The sequence below is a fragment of the Hypanus sabinus genome, chromosome 27, assembly GCF_030144855.1.
Source record: "Hypanus sabinus isolate sHypSab1 chromosome 27, sHypSab1.hap1, whole genome shotgun sequence".
NCBI lineage: Eukaryota > Metazoa > Chordata > Chondrichthyes > Myliobatiformes > Dasyatidae > Hypanus > Hypanus sabinus.
The window spans coordinates 28,100,643-28,116,998 of NC_082732.1; the positions used below are offsets into that span (position 1 = coordinate 28,100,643).

The 16,356-nt window shown below is 39.3% G+C and overlaps 1 protein-coding gene across 3 annotated transcripts in view; it reads left to right on the top strand.

Moving 5' to 3' along the window:
- Positions 1-16,356, top strand: part of zgc:154075 (uncharacterized protein LOC556929 homolog) — a 218,357-nt gene that overhangs the window by 29,887 nt on the left and 172,114 nt on the right. For all 3 annotated transcript variants that reach the window (XM_059952096.1, XM_059952095.1, XM_059952097.1), the window contains one exon: positions 15,944-16,028. In XM_059952096.1, the coding sequence (XP_059808079.1) occupies positions 15,944-16,028 (85 nt within the window). The remainder of the gene's footprint in view (positions 1-15,943; positions 16,029-16,356) is intronic.

Below are 16,356 nucleotides of genomic sequence, written 5' to 3' on the forward strand. Positions count from 1 at the left end.
CAGTTACTGTACATAAATGCTAACTGTGAGATATTGCTCTCCCAACAACCCATTTTCAACTCGGGACAATAACCACATATTGTCACAATCAAGTAAGCAAGTATATATGTACAGCTACAAAATTTAGCCTTTGAATGATTCCTGGGGAAAGTTTAAGTGAAATTGAAAAAAAGATTTTCAACAGTATTATTTTGTAATGTAGGTAATCAACAAATAGAGGCAACACATGCACAATAGCTTCCTAGTTTGGAGTGATTGTGTATATTATAATGGCCATAACCAGAACACAAAAATAAATAAAAGCTGCTTCCATTTGTTGTATTCCTAAAGCAATAGAGATTTTTGTTGTCCTTTTAGTAATTTGTGCTGCTGTACATTTATGGTATTTGAAATTAATGAACAGAATCTTATGCATTCATTTAAACATCTTTAGTTGTAGGAGTTTTATTTTTACCGCTGTGAGCTATAATGAACTCGTTCAGAATATTTTAAACTCTCAACTTGTTCTTGTGCCAGAAACAACAAATATCATTTGTGACAATCCTGATATCACTAATTGAAAAATACACGAAAAGTAAATGACTTACAGAAATGAACTGACGTTTAATGTAAGAGCGTGAGAATGCGGTCCCTGATAATCTGGCAGTGCTGATGCTGTTCAAATGTTGCACGTTTCAGAAGCATCAAGTCTTGCTTGCAATTTAAATGAATTAGTTTACCTAATATACTGCTTATGGAAAACAATGATTATCTGATGCACAGAAGCAGATTTTGAAATAATATACTTTAAAGTCGCGTATGGATGGAGTCATTATAATATATATTCTGAGTAAATCAATTTGCAACAGTATGCTCCAGATATATTAGTTTACTTTGTAGTGCCTTACTTCATTTGCAAAATATTATTGTGAAATGCTGCAGAGGAGAAATATAAAATATGTATTTTCTAGGCAAGTACATATGCATATGCTTTCACGGTGGTTTGGTCAAAGGCCCAAGTCAGATATAGATTTGTTTAGTTGTGTCTAAGCTGGCTGCTTGTTCTTTACCATGGATCTCTGACATACTACCAAGTGAACATTAGTTTATACTGTTGATTTAATCGCATGAATTGAATTGACTTTATTACTTACATCCTTCATATACATGAGGAGTAAAAATCTTTATGTTACATCTCTGCCTAAATGTGCAATTTACAGTAATTTATAATAGTATGTATAACAGGACATTCAATATAACATAGAAATACAGTAGTGTCAGCATGAGTTGATCAGGCTGATGGCCAGGTGAAAGAAGCTGTCCCTGAGCCTGTTGATCCTGTCTTTTGTGCTGCAGTACAATTTCCCGAGTGGTAGCAGCTGGAACAGTTTGTGGTCGGGGTGACTTGGGCTCCCAATAATCCTTCGGGCCTTTTTCCACACCTGTCTTTGTAAATATCCTGAGTAGTGGGAAGTTTACATCTTCAGATGCGCTAGGCAGTCTGCACCACTCTCTGCCTTGAATGCCTGGTACGGGAACTTTACTTCCCTCAATCTGCAGAGTCCTGCAGTTGAGGGAAGTACAGTTCCCATACTAGGCAGACAAGGGTGATCAATCTTTGGGAAAGGCACTCAATTCTGCAGCTATATGGAAACTAAATTGCACTACAATGGAATAACACTGGTTTCGGACTAGTAACATGTCTACCAATCCCTGGGTGATTCAAAATCTGGGAAATAAATTTATGAAGAAAACAATTACAGTGGATTCTAGTTAATGGGACACATCGGGACCAGTACATTTTGACCCAATTAAACGGCTGCCCCAATTAGCCCAAGTTTCACGGAAATAGTTAAAAAGCTATAAAAAAAGACAAACTGGCTAACAAATTATGTACTTATATGAAATACAAAACAAATTAGGATGCTACCAGTGCTACTGCAGTACTATAAAACTGTATTGGTTCCTAATACTTACTGATGGGGGAATTTATCTGCTTCATGATCTATTGACTGTACGTGAACAATATCAGTGTAGACACACAGTGCAGATTATGGACTGCCTTCATACGGTCTTGATAATGGTTGCATCCTTCAAATACTCATTTTCATTTTAACATTCAAGATGATCGTTGATAGCTTCAATGTTTACGTCGTTTCTAACGTTGAAGTAGTGAAATTGTTTCCTTTTCAATTCAAGTTCTCCAAGCCTGAATGCTTGAAGCCTCAGTGAGCAAAACAGTTCTGAATTGTCCTATTGATTATTCCTCGCCAACTATCAGTGACATAAATCACTGATTTATGAACATAAATTGCAACTTGACACCATTTTAAAAACTGTTTCCTCAAAAGCACAATGTTGTGGCTAATAGCCATAAAAGCGTACACATCTAATGCCAGTTAGAAACTGTTTGCAACAGTCTTCAGCCCATTAAGCTGCATAGTGTCCAAAATAACTGAAAGAATTATGGCTCTTTCTTGATTATTTTTTGTACTTTAAGAATTGTCCTAGATAACTGGCTGCCCTGATAATCGCAATAAATAAGTAAACTCAGCAAGTCAGGCAGAATCTATGGAAAGAAACAGGTTTTGGGGCAAGACTGTTCATGAGGACTTGTCCTAATGAACGGTCTCAGCCCAAAATGTCGACTGTTTATTTCTTTCCATAGATCCTGTCTGACCTGCTGAGTTCCTGTGTGTTTTCTGTGTGTTGCTCTGAATTTTCAGCATCTGCAGAATCTCTTGTGTTTACAGCTTTTAGCTCAATTTGTAATAAAGTGGCCTGCATTGTAACTATTTAAACACAATGGATTTGGGAAAATTCAACCAGCTGAACATTTGTTGGCTGGAAGCACAATGATCAAAGTATCTTTTAAAGGGTGGGCGTGTAGGGTTTATGATTGGTTCAAAGGACATAGCTTTTAAAAACAACTTGTGGAAAAAGCAACAACTTTTTTGGATTGCTAGGTTATCTTGTAGAACCATAAACAAAAGGAGATGCAGTTGGTTTTAGCAAGCACTGACGTAAAGGGTGAAAGGCGTTAAAAGTTAAGTCTAGGATGGGGTGAAGGGGAGTATTGATTAAATAATTACAGTGATGACTGTGCATGCTAAAAGAGTATAGATGTTTGAAAAAAATAGAAGTTGAGTCTCCAGGAGCAATAAATGGCAATATTACTGTTTTATCAGTATTTGAAATCTAGCAAAACAGAAAAGTGGCTTCATAAATGTTTGAAAGCAGTTGTTTAGCCTTGGAGGCAATAAATGTTCCCACCCAAAAGATACAGTTTTTGCTCATTGTGCTTCTTTTAGGTTCTGTTGAAGTAGTGTTAGGACAGTTTAAGTGGTTAAAGTCAGTGAGATTGTGGCTATTTAATCTCAAAGCCTTTAGAAACGTATTGAAAAGTTTTCTCTTTTAAAGATCCAGCCTGGGCACGATGGAATGATTGGCCCTCCACTCCTCCCTTTTGTTCTGCAAGATTCTAAGATCAATAGGGGAGATGTAGACTTTGCTAATTGTCTATAACTGGAAAGGAAACATTAATCTTGAGTATAATTTGGCATATGTCCTGTCTCTCTTACATATACACAGTGTTGTTATAACATTGTGCTTTAAATGCTATTAATGCTATTTTGAAAAAAGTTATTTGCTTATATATGGCCTGCAGGCAATGAAGGCTTCTTGCACTGAAACAAATTTTAACAAGATCAAGCCTTTATTTGTCCATGTTCATGACTTTTGATCCCAAGGCCTCAGTCTGTCGTGTACAACCTCATAGGATGTTTTTTATATTCAATGCCAACACTGCTCCCCGAGACTTCCTTCAAATGTTTTTCTGCACCACAATGATGTATGATTAACCTGGCATGCCTACGAGTGGAAAGGCTTTTGGGAACTTGGGCCAACTGTTCAGTATTGTTGCTGCTGGGATGACTTGTGTTGGAGGGGAGGGTTGCCATACACAAAACTTGTGTTTTTGCACATCACTGTCCTGCTTCCCTTAGTGTGGTACCAGATTAAAACACCCGTTGAGATGCACAAAAACATTCTGTTCCTATAGTTTCATCTGATGATACTGTTACGAAATCCTGTAACTGGATCACTTACCAGCAAAGATAGAGAGGTCCGTTGAAGTCTGATGGTACTATTTTTAAAAGTCTTTATTTATGAAAGGGGCACAAAAATAAGATTAATACAAACATTCAGATAATATACGTCGTCACTACTCAATCTAAAAGCGCGGGTCTAATAATAACCATCAATAAGAAACAGCTCGATCGTTTGTCTAGGGCGGGGGTCGGCAACCTGCGGCTCCCGAGCCATTTGTGGCTCTTTCACCTCTGTGCTGCGGCTCCCTGTGGCTTTGGGAAATAATTGGTCAGTATTTAATTAAAATGTATTTTATGTTAGTTTGTTAGCTTTTGAAATGTAATTCTAAATTTGAAGATTATGGTGATCTTGTACAATCTAAGTGTGGCGACATCCGAAACGGCTCACAATTAGCCAGCATTCCGGCTAAGGGAGATAGCCTACGGGGGTTTGTGAGTACGCGTCTTTTGCAGCATCTGCGTCCATGGGGGCTGGGTTGAGAGAGGCTTAAAAGCAAGGCTGTTTAGTTCGAATAAAGCTATCTTTGACTGCAGTTTACTGACACCGCTACAACGTGTTTTTATCGCTGGCTGTCCAGACGGAAGGTGCTGAAACGCTTTGTCGCGTGTCTGGAAGAAGTGAAAACTTTCCTGGGCAGCAAAGGGCTCACCTTTCCTGAGCTGGAACAGCCAGAGTGGCTGGAAAAGCTACACTTCATGGTAGACATGACAGCGCACCTGAACACGCTGAACACAGCTCTTCAGGGGTAAGGACGTACAGCCCTGCACATGTTGGAGGATGTTTTGGCATTCGAGCGCAAGTTGACAGTGCTTGCCAGAGATTTACAGAAAGGCACTTTGTCTCACTTCCCCAATTTGAGAGAGTTCAAACAAGGTCACGACATGATAATTTCGGAGTATTTACATTCTGCAATCATCGCAATGCAAACATCGTTTGGGAAACGCTTCTGTGAGTTCAGAGAGGAAAAAAACACATTATCCTTCCCAGTCACTCCCTTAAGCATCGATCCTTCCCTACTGAATACGACTGCATTGGCAGGTGTGAGTCAACCTGATCTTGAGATGGAACTGGCCGACATAGCCGACAAAGACATATGGGTGTCCAAGTTTAGACGCTTGACAGCAGACCTTGAAGATGTTGCCCGTTCTTGCTCAGAAACACAAATGGAGTGATATTGAAAACCTTCCAAAACCGGACAAACTTGTGTTCGAAACATTTATGTAAACATTAAAAAGTATGCGCTTTGAGTCCTGTCGATCTTTGGATCCACATATGTAAGTGAGCAGGTGTTCTCCAACATGAACTTTATTAAAAACAAACATCGCGCATGCCTCACAGATGACAGCTTGCGATCCTGTGTAAAGATGAAGGTGACGTCATACAGCCCTGATGTGCAGACGCTGTGCGCTGAGGTCCAGGAGCAGAAATCCCATTAACCAAGTATGATAAATATTTTAATTGCCTATTATTTTATGTGTATTCATATTTTTTCATTGTTCAGTGAAATAGTCCTTTTATTTTTCAGGCTGACAGCTGGCTGATGTTATTTTTGGTTTGCTGCTGGCGGAAAATTTAAGTTCGGCGTTTTTCATAAATACAAGAAGGACTCAAATAGACATTGAGTATTTTACTTTAAAGTAACTTTCAACCCAACGTCTTTTTTTCGGAGTTCAAAATGTTTTTGTTGCATGCAGAAATGTAATTTCGTTTTCTCTGCAGGAGTTCATCAATTTCATAAATGCAACACATTATAGTTTGTTTATACATAGCATAAAGGCAAAAAAAACGTTGTATGCAGTGTTATTTCATTTTAAATGTCAAACGGGTTTTGCGGCTCCCAGTGTTTTCTTTTCTGTGGGAAACGGGTCCAAGTGGCTCTTTCAGTGGTAAAGGTTGCTGACCCCTGGTCTAGGGGATAATATATTGTCCGATGGAAATATAAAAGTCACTCAGTTCCTGCAGGCTTCAGCCTTTTGGGGGACCGCTGGGTTTTCACTTGTTGGAGAGAGAGAGAGATTGGTGAGAAAAGAAACTTGCCTGGGTCTTTTTATGAAGCAAATCCGTTGAATCAGGGGAGTGGGCTTCCCCATTGTTAGCTAAAAGCTGGTTTCCGTGGTTCCAGTCACCGATTCCAGCCGCGGAATCGAATGCACATGACTTCCTTCAAATGACTTCCCTCTACTACGGGATCGTTAGCATTTCTTCTGGTGCGTCTGAAGGGGGTGTTCCCCCAGACCCTCTTTTATACTTCCTCACAGGGTCTCAGATGTCAATCAGGTTGGGATGATGCAATCTCTCTCTCAACCAGCCCACTTTGCCCGAGGGCTTGCACGTAGCATAGTCGCCAATCCACAAACGTGGTCTCCAGGAGACAATGGTCAATGTCGCATTATTTTGCATCGCAGTGGAACGAGGTATTCGGCACGTCTCTCTCTCCCATTTCCTGGGTCTCTTGAACGGACTCAATAGTGATCTTGCGATTCTCACAAAGGAGGGGGCTACCCCACACCCTTCGGCCCCTCAGAGCTGTGGTACATTCATAACAATACTGAAAACAAAATCTGATCATGTTCATAGAACTGAATTGGTCCTGTTTAGATCAGGTATAGATATTGTAAACAAATCTAATATAGTAAATTCTGGCCTAACAATACAATTAATGGTATTTCTCTTGTGAATTTCAAACTGCAGGATGTCCTGAAGCACTTTATGGCCACTGAACACATATAGACTAGTCAATGATAAAGTTCAACCTTTATCAACATTTGAAGTAATTATTAAGCCAGTTGAGCAATTTAAAAAATAAAGATATTTGAGTGAAAAGTAATCTAGATTTTAGTTACTGATTTTTGTCCATCGATCCACACTGGACACGTTATGGATGAGGAAAAGCTAAAGCTTAGTACTAGGCCTGTGCAGGAATATCCTTTCTTTCTGGGAGTATGCCAGCTAGAGATGCCTCTTTGATGGCAATATTTTAAAGAAATAAACAGAGAATATTGGTGAGAAAGTAACAATACATTTTTTAGATTTTTATTAAAATTAAAGGTCAGTAGTAACTTTCATTGCTGTGCATTTGGAGGGCATGTTCCTGATCACCTGGGCCTTAAAGTTGGAATTCCTCCTCTCCTTTAAGATACTCATTTGCACCGGTGTCTATATTTAAAGAAAAACTCTCAAAAGAAAGATGATGTTTTATGTTGGTTGGGGTGTGTTGCAGCTTACCAATGGGCCTAACAGTAACTTAATTCCAGGATTGCTAAGATGTGATTCAAAACTCTGATAATCAGGTTAATAGATCCTGCCTCTGGATACTGCTAGGAGCATAACCACTGTTATTAGTGTACCCATGCATATCTTAACATCATCCTGCATACTTTGCAGACTTTGAACTTGTGTGTTTAATGTACAAATAAAAGTATTATTGAATCTATCATTTTATACAAGGCCTGTTACAAACTCACAATTATTTTATGTAATTCAATGCTGTGGTGTATATATTGGAAAAAAAAATTACCACACAATCAAATTCACGGACCTATTGTGTAGGGTATCCTAAAACCTTGCATTTTCTACAATCTAATATTTAGGAAAAGGAAAATGAGCCCTGGTTCTTTGTTGGGGATAGTGAGATTAATTTATAACACTGCAATGTCGCTGCTAACAGAAATCATAATTCACGTCACAGTGGTTTTGGGCTGTAAGGGTTAATTCAATTCACCTCTGGTTTTTTTTTAGCTCTATATGGCAAGCTCTTCTGAGTGGTAGTTGTCAGTCATGGCTGACGATGACAGAAAACCTGTGTGGGAGAGTTTCTAAAGTCAAAGTTGTTGTACTGGCACTCTTCACTTTAGAAGTCTGGGCCCACTGGCACAAACAAGTGTAACAAACTGGAGTCTTCCTTATTTGCTGTGCGTGATCACGATGTATTCTATGCCTTGTTGTGCCCTTCGCTCTCCACGGAGCATTGCAGTATCGCCTTCCTGGCCACTGGATCTCACTGTAGATCTCATTCATCCAGTTTGCCGGAGCTGACTTCACATGCTAGGACAGGCATGTCCCTCTTGGACCTGAGTATGAGACTGCTGGCTACCTTCACCTGGTTTAGCTTGCCTGTTGAAGAGGTGTAACAGAGTGTGGTTGCTGTCACATGCAAACAACTATCTGAAGCCATAAGAGAGGCTGAGTGTCTGGCAGGGACCAAAGGCGAGTGAGCTACCCTGGAATGGACACAACAAGCCTCTTCACTGGAGAGGCTATCCCTCCCTGGACATCTCATAGACCTCACTTTTCTGAGTAATCACTTAGTAACAAACTTAATTTATTCAATGAAAAGTACATTAAACACACAAGTTCAAAGTCTGTAAAGTATGCAGGATGATACTACAGCTCTACCTTCATCAATGTGTTTAGTCACATCCTTAAAAAATTCAATCAGACTTGTAAGGCATGACCGGCCTTTGACAAATTATGCCTCTCCAAATGTTCATAAATCCTGCCTCTCAGGATCTTCTCCATCAACTTACCAACCACTGAAGTAAGATTCACTGGTCTATAATTTCCTGGCTATCTCTACTCCCTTTCTTGAATAAGGGAACAACATCTGCAACCCTCCATTCCACCAGCACCTCTCCTGTCCCCATTGATGATGCAAAAATTATTGCCAGTCTCCTCCCTCCCCTCCCACATTAGCCTGGGGTATATCTCATCCGGTCCCAGAGACATCCATCTTGATGCTTTCCAAAAGCTCCAGCACATCCTCTTTCTTAATATTTATATGCTCAAGCTTTTCAGTCCGCTGTAGATCATCCCTACAATTGCCAATGTCCCTTTCCGTAGTGAATACTGAAGCAAAGTATTCATTAAGTACCTCTGCCATCTCCTCCAGTTCCATACACACTTTTCCACTGTCACAGTTGATTGGTCCTATTCTCTTACATTGTATCCTCTTGCTCTTCACATACTTGTAGAATGCCTTGTGGTTTTCTTTAATCCTGTTCACCAAGGCCTTCCTATGGCTCCTTCTGGCTCTCATAATGTCATTCTTAAGCTTCTTCCTGCTAGCCTTATAATTTTCTGGATCTCTATTATTACCTAGTTTTTTTGAACTTTTCATAAGCTTTCTTTTCTTGACTAGATTTTCAACAGCCTTTGTAAACCATGGTTCCTGTACCCTACCATCCTTTCCCTGTCTCATTAGAACATACCTATGCAGAACTCCATGCATATATCCTCTGAACATTTGCCACAATTCTACCATACATTTCCCTGAAAATATATGTCACCAATTTATGCTTCCAAGTTCCTGCCTGATAGCTTCATATTTCCCATTACTTCAATTAAACACTTTCCTAACTTGTCTGTTCCTATCCCTCTCCAACGCTATGGTAAAGGAGATAGAATTGTGATCTCTATCTCCAAAATGCTTTCCCATTGAGAGACCTGAGACCTGACATCTGACCAGGTTCATTTCTCAATACCAGATCAAGTACAGCCTCTCCTCCTGTAGACTTATCTACATATTGTGTCTGGAAACCTTCCTGAACACACCTAACAAACTCCACCCCATCTAAACCCCTTGCTCTAGGGAGATACCAATAAATATTGGGGAAATTAAAATCTCCCACCATGACAACCCTGTTATTATTGCATCTTTCCAGAATCTGTTGCACTATCTGCTCCTCAATGTCCCTGTTACTATTGTGTGGTCTATAAAAACACCCAGTAGAGTTATTGAACCCTTCCTGTTCCTAACTTCCACCTCAGTAGAAAATCCCTCCATGACTTCCTCCTTTTCTGCAGCTGTGACACTATCTCTGATCAGCAGTGGCACGTCCCCACCTCTTTTGCCTCCCTCCCTGTCCTTTCTGAAACATCTAAAGCTTGGCTCTCGAAGCAACCATTCCTGCCCTTGAGCCACCCAAGTGTCAGACTTCACTACCCAGCCTGAAGCCTTTCTTGATCTCTCCAAATTGGCTTAGTGCTTAGAGTGATCCAACGTCTCCCTGGCTTAGGCAGACGAGCACTTAGACTCCTCTGGCTCAGCTCCTCTTCTAATCACTCGTTCTGACTCCAAAACTGCCCTGACACATTATGCTCTGACTTTCCAGCACGCCAGCAGAGTTCATCCCTCGAGTCGGCTTCTCCTTCAGTCACTTCTTTATTGTTTGCAATGATAGTTTACCATGATTTACTTCAGAAAAAGCGTTATTAAATTATGTTTTCATCATATTTCTTGCTTTTTGAACTACCAGTAAGCTGTTGCCCAACTTCAGTAGCACCATCTTAAACCAGTATACAGGTAGATCATGATGGTCCAACATTTTATGCCAGTTAAAGCTGTCCACAACACAGCCCACCAAGCAGCAGTGTAATAATGATTATATATGATGGTGTAAAGAAATACAGATCTGTGCTGTCTAAAGTACAGAATATCAGTCAACTATTTTCCTCCCTTTGAAAAAATAATTCTAACATATTTCATGAATTATGATTTAAAAATATTTGTTTTCCTTACTCTTGATTCCCTTCATATTTCACTCTAAGAATACAGTGCCTCAGTAAAACCCAAGGAGAATGTAAATAGAGAAAGGAAGGTTTTCATTTACTACGTATTTAAGTATGAGTTTGATGTTGAAAATGCTCACAAAAGAGTGCAGCCATGTTTTACTTTCCTGTTTAAAAAAAACACAAAATGCTGGCAGAACTCAACAGGCCAGACAGCATTTATGGGAGGAGGTAATAACGATGTTTCGGACCGAAACCCTTCATCAAGAACGTCGTTATTACCTCCTCCCATAGATGCTGTCTGGCCTGCTGAGTTCTGCCAGCATTTTGTGTTTTTTATTTATTTCCAGCATCTGCAGATTCACTCATGTTGCCTTTTACTTTCCTGTGGTGTTTTGTTCAGAAGTGCAAATTTGAACATGCTGTCTTTAAGTTACCAGAGAATATCTCAATGCAGTCCATTGGCCAGGTTCATTTATTATGGTTGTATGTTAGATCTCCCTAGCTTGTTTTACTGGTTTATCCATTTTTAAACCTCATTTCTGTTGTCATCCTAATTAGATTGTTTATGTAAAGGAAATACTTTTTGGGTGAAGTACAAGGAGGAAGCCTATACTATAACATAAAATAATTTTATACATCCTGTTCTTCCTGTATCTTGTATATGAAACAAGTAGAAGTACACACAAAATGCTGGATTAACTCAATAGATCAGGCAGCATCTATGGGAGGGGCCTTGGATGCTGCCTAACTGCTGAGTTCCTCCAGTATTTCAAAATTCAAAGTAAATTTTATCATCAGAGTACAAATACCGGTATGTCACCATATACAACTCTGAGGTTCATTTTCCTGGGGGCATACTCAGCAAGTCTATTGAATAGTAACTAAAACATGATCAATGAAAGATCAGCTAGAGTGTAGAAGACAACAAACTGAGCAAATACAAACATAAAGAGCAATAAATAATGATAATATGAGATAACAAGATAATGCGTCCTTAAACTGAGATAATTGGTTGTGAGAACATCTGGTGGAGGGGCAATAACTGTTCTTGAACCTGGTGGTGTGAGTCCTGAAGCTCTTATACCTTCTACCTGGTGGCAACAGTGAGAAAAACACATGGCCTGGGTAATGGTGATCTCCGATGATAGATGCTGCTTTCCTACAATAGTGTTTCATGTAGATAATGCTCAATGGTTGGGAGGAGTTTACCAGTGATGTGCTGGCCTGAATCCAATACCTTTTGTAGGATTTTCTATTCAAAGGCATTGGTGTTTCCATACCAGGCTGTGATGCAGCCAGTCAATACATTCTCTACTACACATCTATAGAAGTTTGTGTATATTGCTTTGGATTTCCAGCATCTGCAGACTTTCTCACATCTAGCGTCTGTACTGAATTACTTAGCATTCTCTTAAATATAAACAAGTTATATACAACAGTGACTTCCTTAATATGTAGGCTTGTGCAAATGGGAAAGGAGGGAAGATCTTCTGGTATCAAGAATGTTGAGGCCATAGTAAAAGTAATCATTAATGTACTACCACAGATGAAAGATGTTTGGCCATATGCGTTGATACTGACTCCAGTTCCAACATGAAGCTGCATCTGCTGATCCTCTCATAATGGCTTTGCTGGCATCTATGTGATAATAAGAGCATAGGAAGTGGAATGAGAGTGGGACATTCAGCCCTGCTAACTTGTTCTGTCATTTAGTAACATCATGGCTGATCGAGCATTCCTCATGCACTTTCCTATACAGATGTTTTTAATATCTTCTACTATAACTACTAATGAAAAATAGGTGTTTAACTTCTCTGCTGTTTCTTTACCAATACACACACTACCAAAAACTCATTTTGAGTGAGTGGAGATCTTATGGAAACACATAAAATTATGAAAGGGATAGATAAGATGGAGGCAGGAAAGTTGTTTTCACTGGTAGATGAGACTAGAACTAGTGTACGTAGCCTCAAGATTCAGAATGAGAGGAGGAACTGCTTTTCCCAGAGAGTGGTGAATCTGTGGACTCCTCTGCCCAATGAAGCAGTGGAGGCTACCTCAGTAAATATAGTTAAGACAAGGTTGGATAGATTTTTGCATAGTAGGGGAATTAAGGGTTATGGGGAAAAGGCAGGTAGGTGGAAATGAGTCCATGGCCAGATCAATCATGATCTTATTGAATGGCGGAGCAGGCTTGACAGGCCAGATGGTCTACTCCTGCTCTGAATCCTTATGTATGGGAGAATACAATTCACTTTGATTTCTCTCAGTTTTTATAACTCGGAAGGAAGGTGAAGATCCAAAGGACAGAAGCATTCTTTTACCAATCAGTGCTCATTGAGACAGATACTTGGAAACTGAGACTACTTAAATGATATACACTCAGTGGCCATTTTATTAGGTACACCTGTACACCTTATTAATGCAAATATCTAATCAGCCATTCATGTGGCAGCACTCAGTGCATAAAGGCATGCAGACATGGTCAACAGGTTCATTTGTTGTTCAGACCAAACTTGGCAGAATTGGGACAAAATGTGATCTAAGTGACTTTGACCATAGAATGAGTGTTGGTTCCAAACAGGGTAGTTTGAGTATCTCAGAAGCTGCTGAACCCCTGGAATTCTCATGCTCAGCAGTCGCAACAGTTTACAGAGAATGGTGCAATGAACAAAAATCACCCAGTGAGCGATAGTTCTGTGGGCGAAAACATCTTGTAATGAGAAAGGTCAGAAAAGAATGGTCAGACTAACTCAAGTAACCATACACTACAACTGTGGTGTACAGAAGAGTTACTCCAAACATGCAACATGAGTTACAGCAGCAGAAGACCATGAACCTACACTCTGGCTACCTTATCAGGTACAGGAGGAACTTAATAATGTAGCCTCTGACTGTACACCTATTTGTTTTTAGTAAATGTATTTTAAGTTTTCAGTGTGTTTCATAGAACATACACATTTATTCTCCACTTAGATCTCCTCTTAATCTTGCCCACTTAACTATCAGCATAACTTTGTAGTTCCTTCACCTTTCAGTACTTATTTGGATTATACTTAGCAGCTATACTAATCTGTTTTAATGATTTACAATGACAGAGCTTAACAATTCGGTGAAGATTTTTTTCCTGAGTTCCCTTGATAGTTTCTTGGCAAGTATTTTACATGATGGGATCTAATTTCCTCTCCAAATTATTTTCTTTTCTCAACTCCCATGACCCCCCCCCCCCAATAAAACTGGAAATACCTAGAATGCCTGGAATGGAATAAAGTGACATTCATCGTCTGGGAAAACACCACCAATGTTTCAGTGTTTTTGATGAACGATTCTTGTGTTCCCAACTTGTGTAAGGGTTTGGAGGCACAAATAGTAATATTCTTCCTTTAGCACACATTAAAAAATGTGAGTAACATCAGAAGCTGAAACTAACTTGCATCTTTAAAAGAGAAATGACCACTGAATCCAAAAACAATAAAATATTATCAACATAAGGGAGAGTAGTAACATGAGCAATGTTGGAACAAACTTGGAAGTGAACCTCCACTTTCACTGGTGTGGACATTATGGCTCAAGTGGAAAAGACATGCTTTGCAATGTACAGAGCTATACATCAGGAGTGCCAGAATGATCTGGTAATAGAAGGTGACGAGGGAGATTAATGTTTGGTAATACTAAGATGGCCTTGTTTCAGTATTGAAAAAGTATAATGATATCCAAGTTTACTAAAGTTACTCAAAGCTAACAAGTGTATTGGCATGCTGCTTTCTTTATTCTATCACTTGAACTTGTGTTTTGCAACTTACATGATTTCTAAATATTAAACTGGTGGTTGAAGCCATAATCACCAACACCCTTTGCTCCAGACTGTTGGACTGCAAAAGGTGGTGCTGCAATCTTTGGTTGAGATCAACAGTCTTATCCTGCAAGCCATAAGGAAGTGAACATAATGTGTGTACGTGAGCATGCCTTGGTTGATTTTTCCCTGTTGGGATTTAGTGATTTTTCTTCCTCTCACCACATTAAACATTCTTTAGTTGCCTTGAACTATGGGTCACCCCTGTTACAAAGCTGACTGTGCCATAGCTGGAAAGCAAACAAAAATAATTTGATGAATCACTTGAGTCCTGATGAAGGGTCTTGGTCTGACACATTAGATCTTTATTTCTCTTCATAGATGCCGTTTGACCTCCTGAGTTTCTCCAGCATTTTGTGTGTTTTACTCTGGAGAAATTATTATTATTACATATTATATTTGCATCTGCAGAAATAATATGTTTGAAATCACTTGATATGGTCACTCTACTTGCACTGTATTGAATGGCATCAAAAGTTAAGAGTGACAAGAAAGAACAAATAACAAAAGCTTAAAGAGAAGAAGCTATTTCTTTCATTTGCAGAAATGAATATATGTACATCTGTCAGATTTCTGAATGTAATAATAAAGCAGGAACTCATTTGCATGTGGGGGTTATCCATTAGTTGGGCATTCATAATCCCAGACATCCCACTTTCCAGGAGGGAAGTTCCGGGAAGTCCCACATAATGATAGCGGCTTCCTGATGCCCGCAAGTTATATACAATATCCCGGAAATTGATTTTTTTTAAGAGGGAGAGGAAGAGGGGAGAGCAAGAGGGGGCATTCTGATTGGTCTCTTTGTGCTAAGTAGACCTATCAGTTTTCTCTGTGGACGGGCTTTACAATGGACCTCAAAAATAATGTCAGTGTTGTTTGCAACACTGCGCTGTTTGCAACAATGACTTTTCTATTGCCCATGGTGGGTTAAAATGTAAAAGACACATTGAGGTGAGTTTAACAGGTGTCATTTGTTCATGTGTCAATATGTACATATTTTAATGTCACATTTTCTGCATAAACCCAACTTGGTTTACAGATTAGACAAAATCAATAAACAAAGTATTGCACCCCTGGAGGTCGACCGGGGGGAGCGGGGATATGGGGTTGTGGGGGATGGGGGTGCTACCTCCCTTAAATGAGTTTTTGCAGGGTGGGATGTCTGTAATCCAGTAATGGCCTGTATACAGTCCTGACATCCCAAGAGTCATTCACTGCGCACTCTCTTTAATTATTTCATATTCTTTAACATGCCATCAATGTAGCTTATTCATGCCCTCACTTTTCTGCCTATCTACTTATTCACCTTCATAGAGTTCTTAGTATTACATAGCATTTTTTCTTGGTGTTCAGTTGATTTTTCCATTGTAGCAGAATAAATTTGTCCTGGGCTGTATTTCTATTGTGGTTCTGTTATCTCTTATACTTACTGCACCAGCGTTTCCCTGTTTTTATCTGGATTAATTTATTATTATTTTACTTTTGCTTTAGGTTGTGGGAGTTGCAGACTGCCGCCAGGTTGCCAGACGGAATTTGCAAATGAAATACTCTGTGGCAGATTATAATGTCTTTGATGGTGAGTTGCTTTACCAAGCCACTTTCATGATGATACAGCTATTGGCATTTATACAGTGTATAAATCTCTAAAAACTTATATATATGAAAGCTGATATGAAGTGTTAAATATAATTAAGGGGTCAGGTGATATTTATGGAGAAAGAAACCGATTTGCACCACAACTGAGTTAATTCCAAATTAGAAATAATGATTTCCATTTCATCAAACCATTGCAAACAAGTGTAAGTATTTGCCATATTGTTTGGTGATTAAGATAAACAGTCAGACCTGTTGGCCCAACTGGTTTCTTTATCTGTTGGCCACAGTATTATCAATAATAGCAAGAC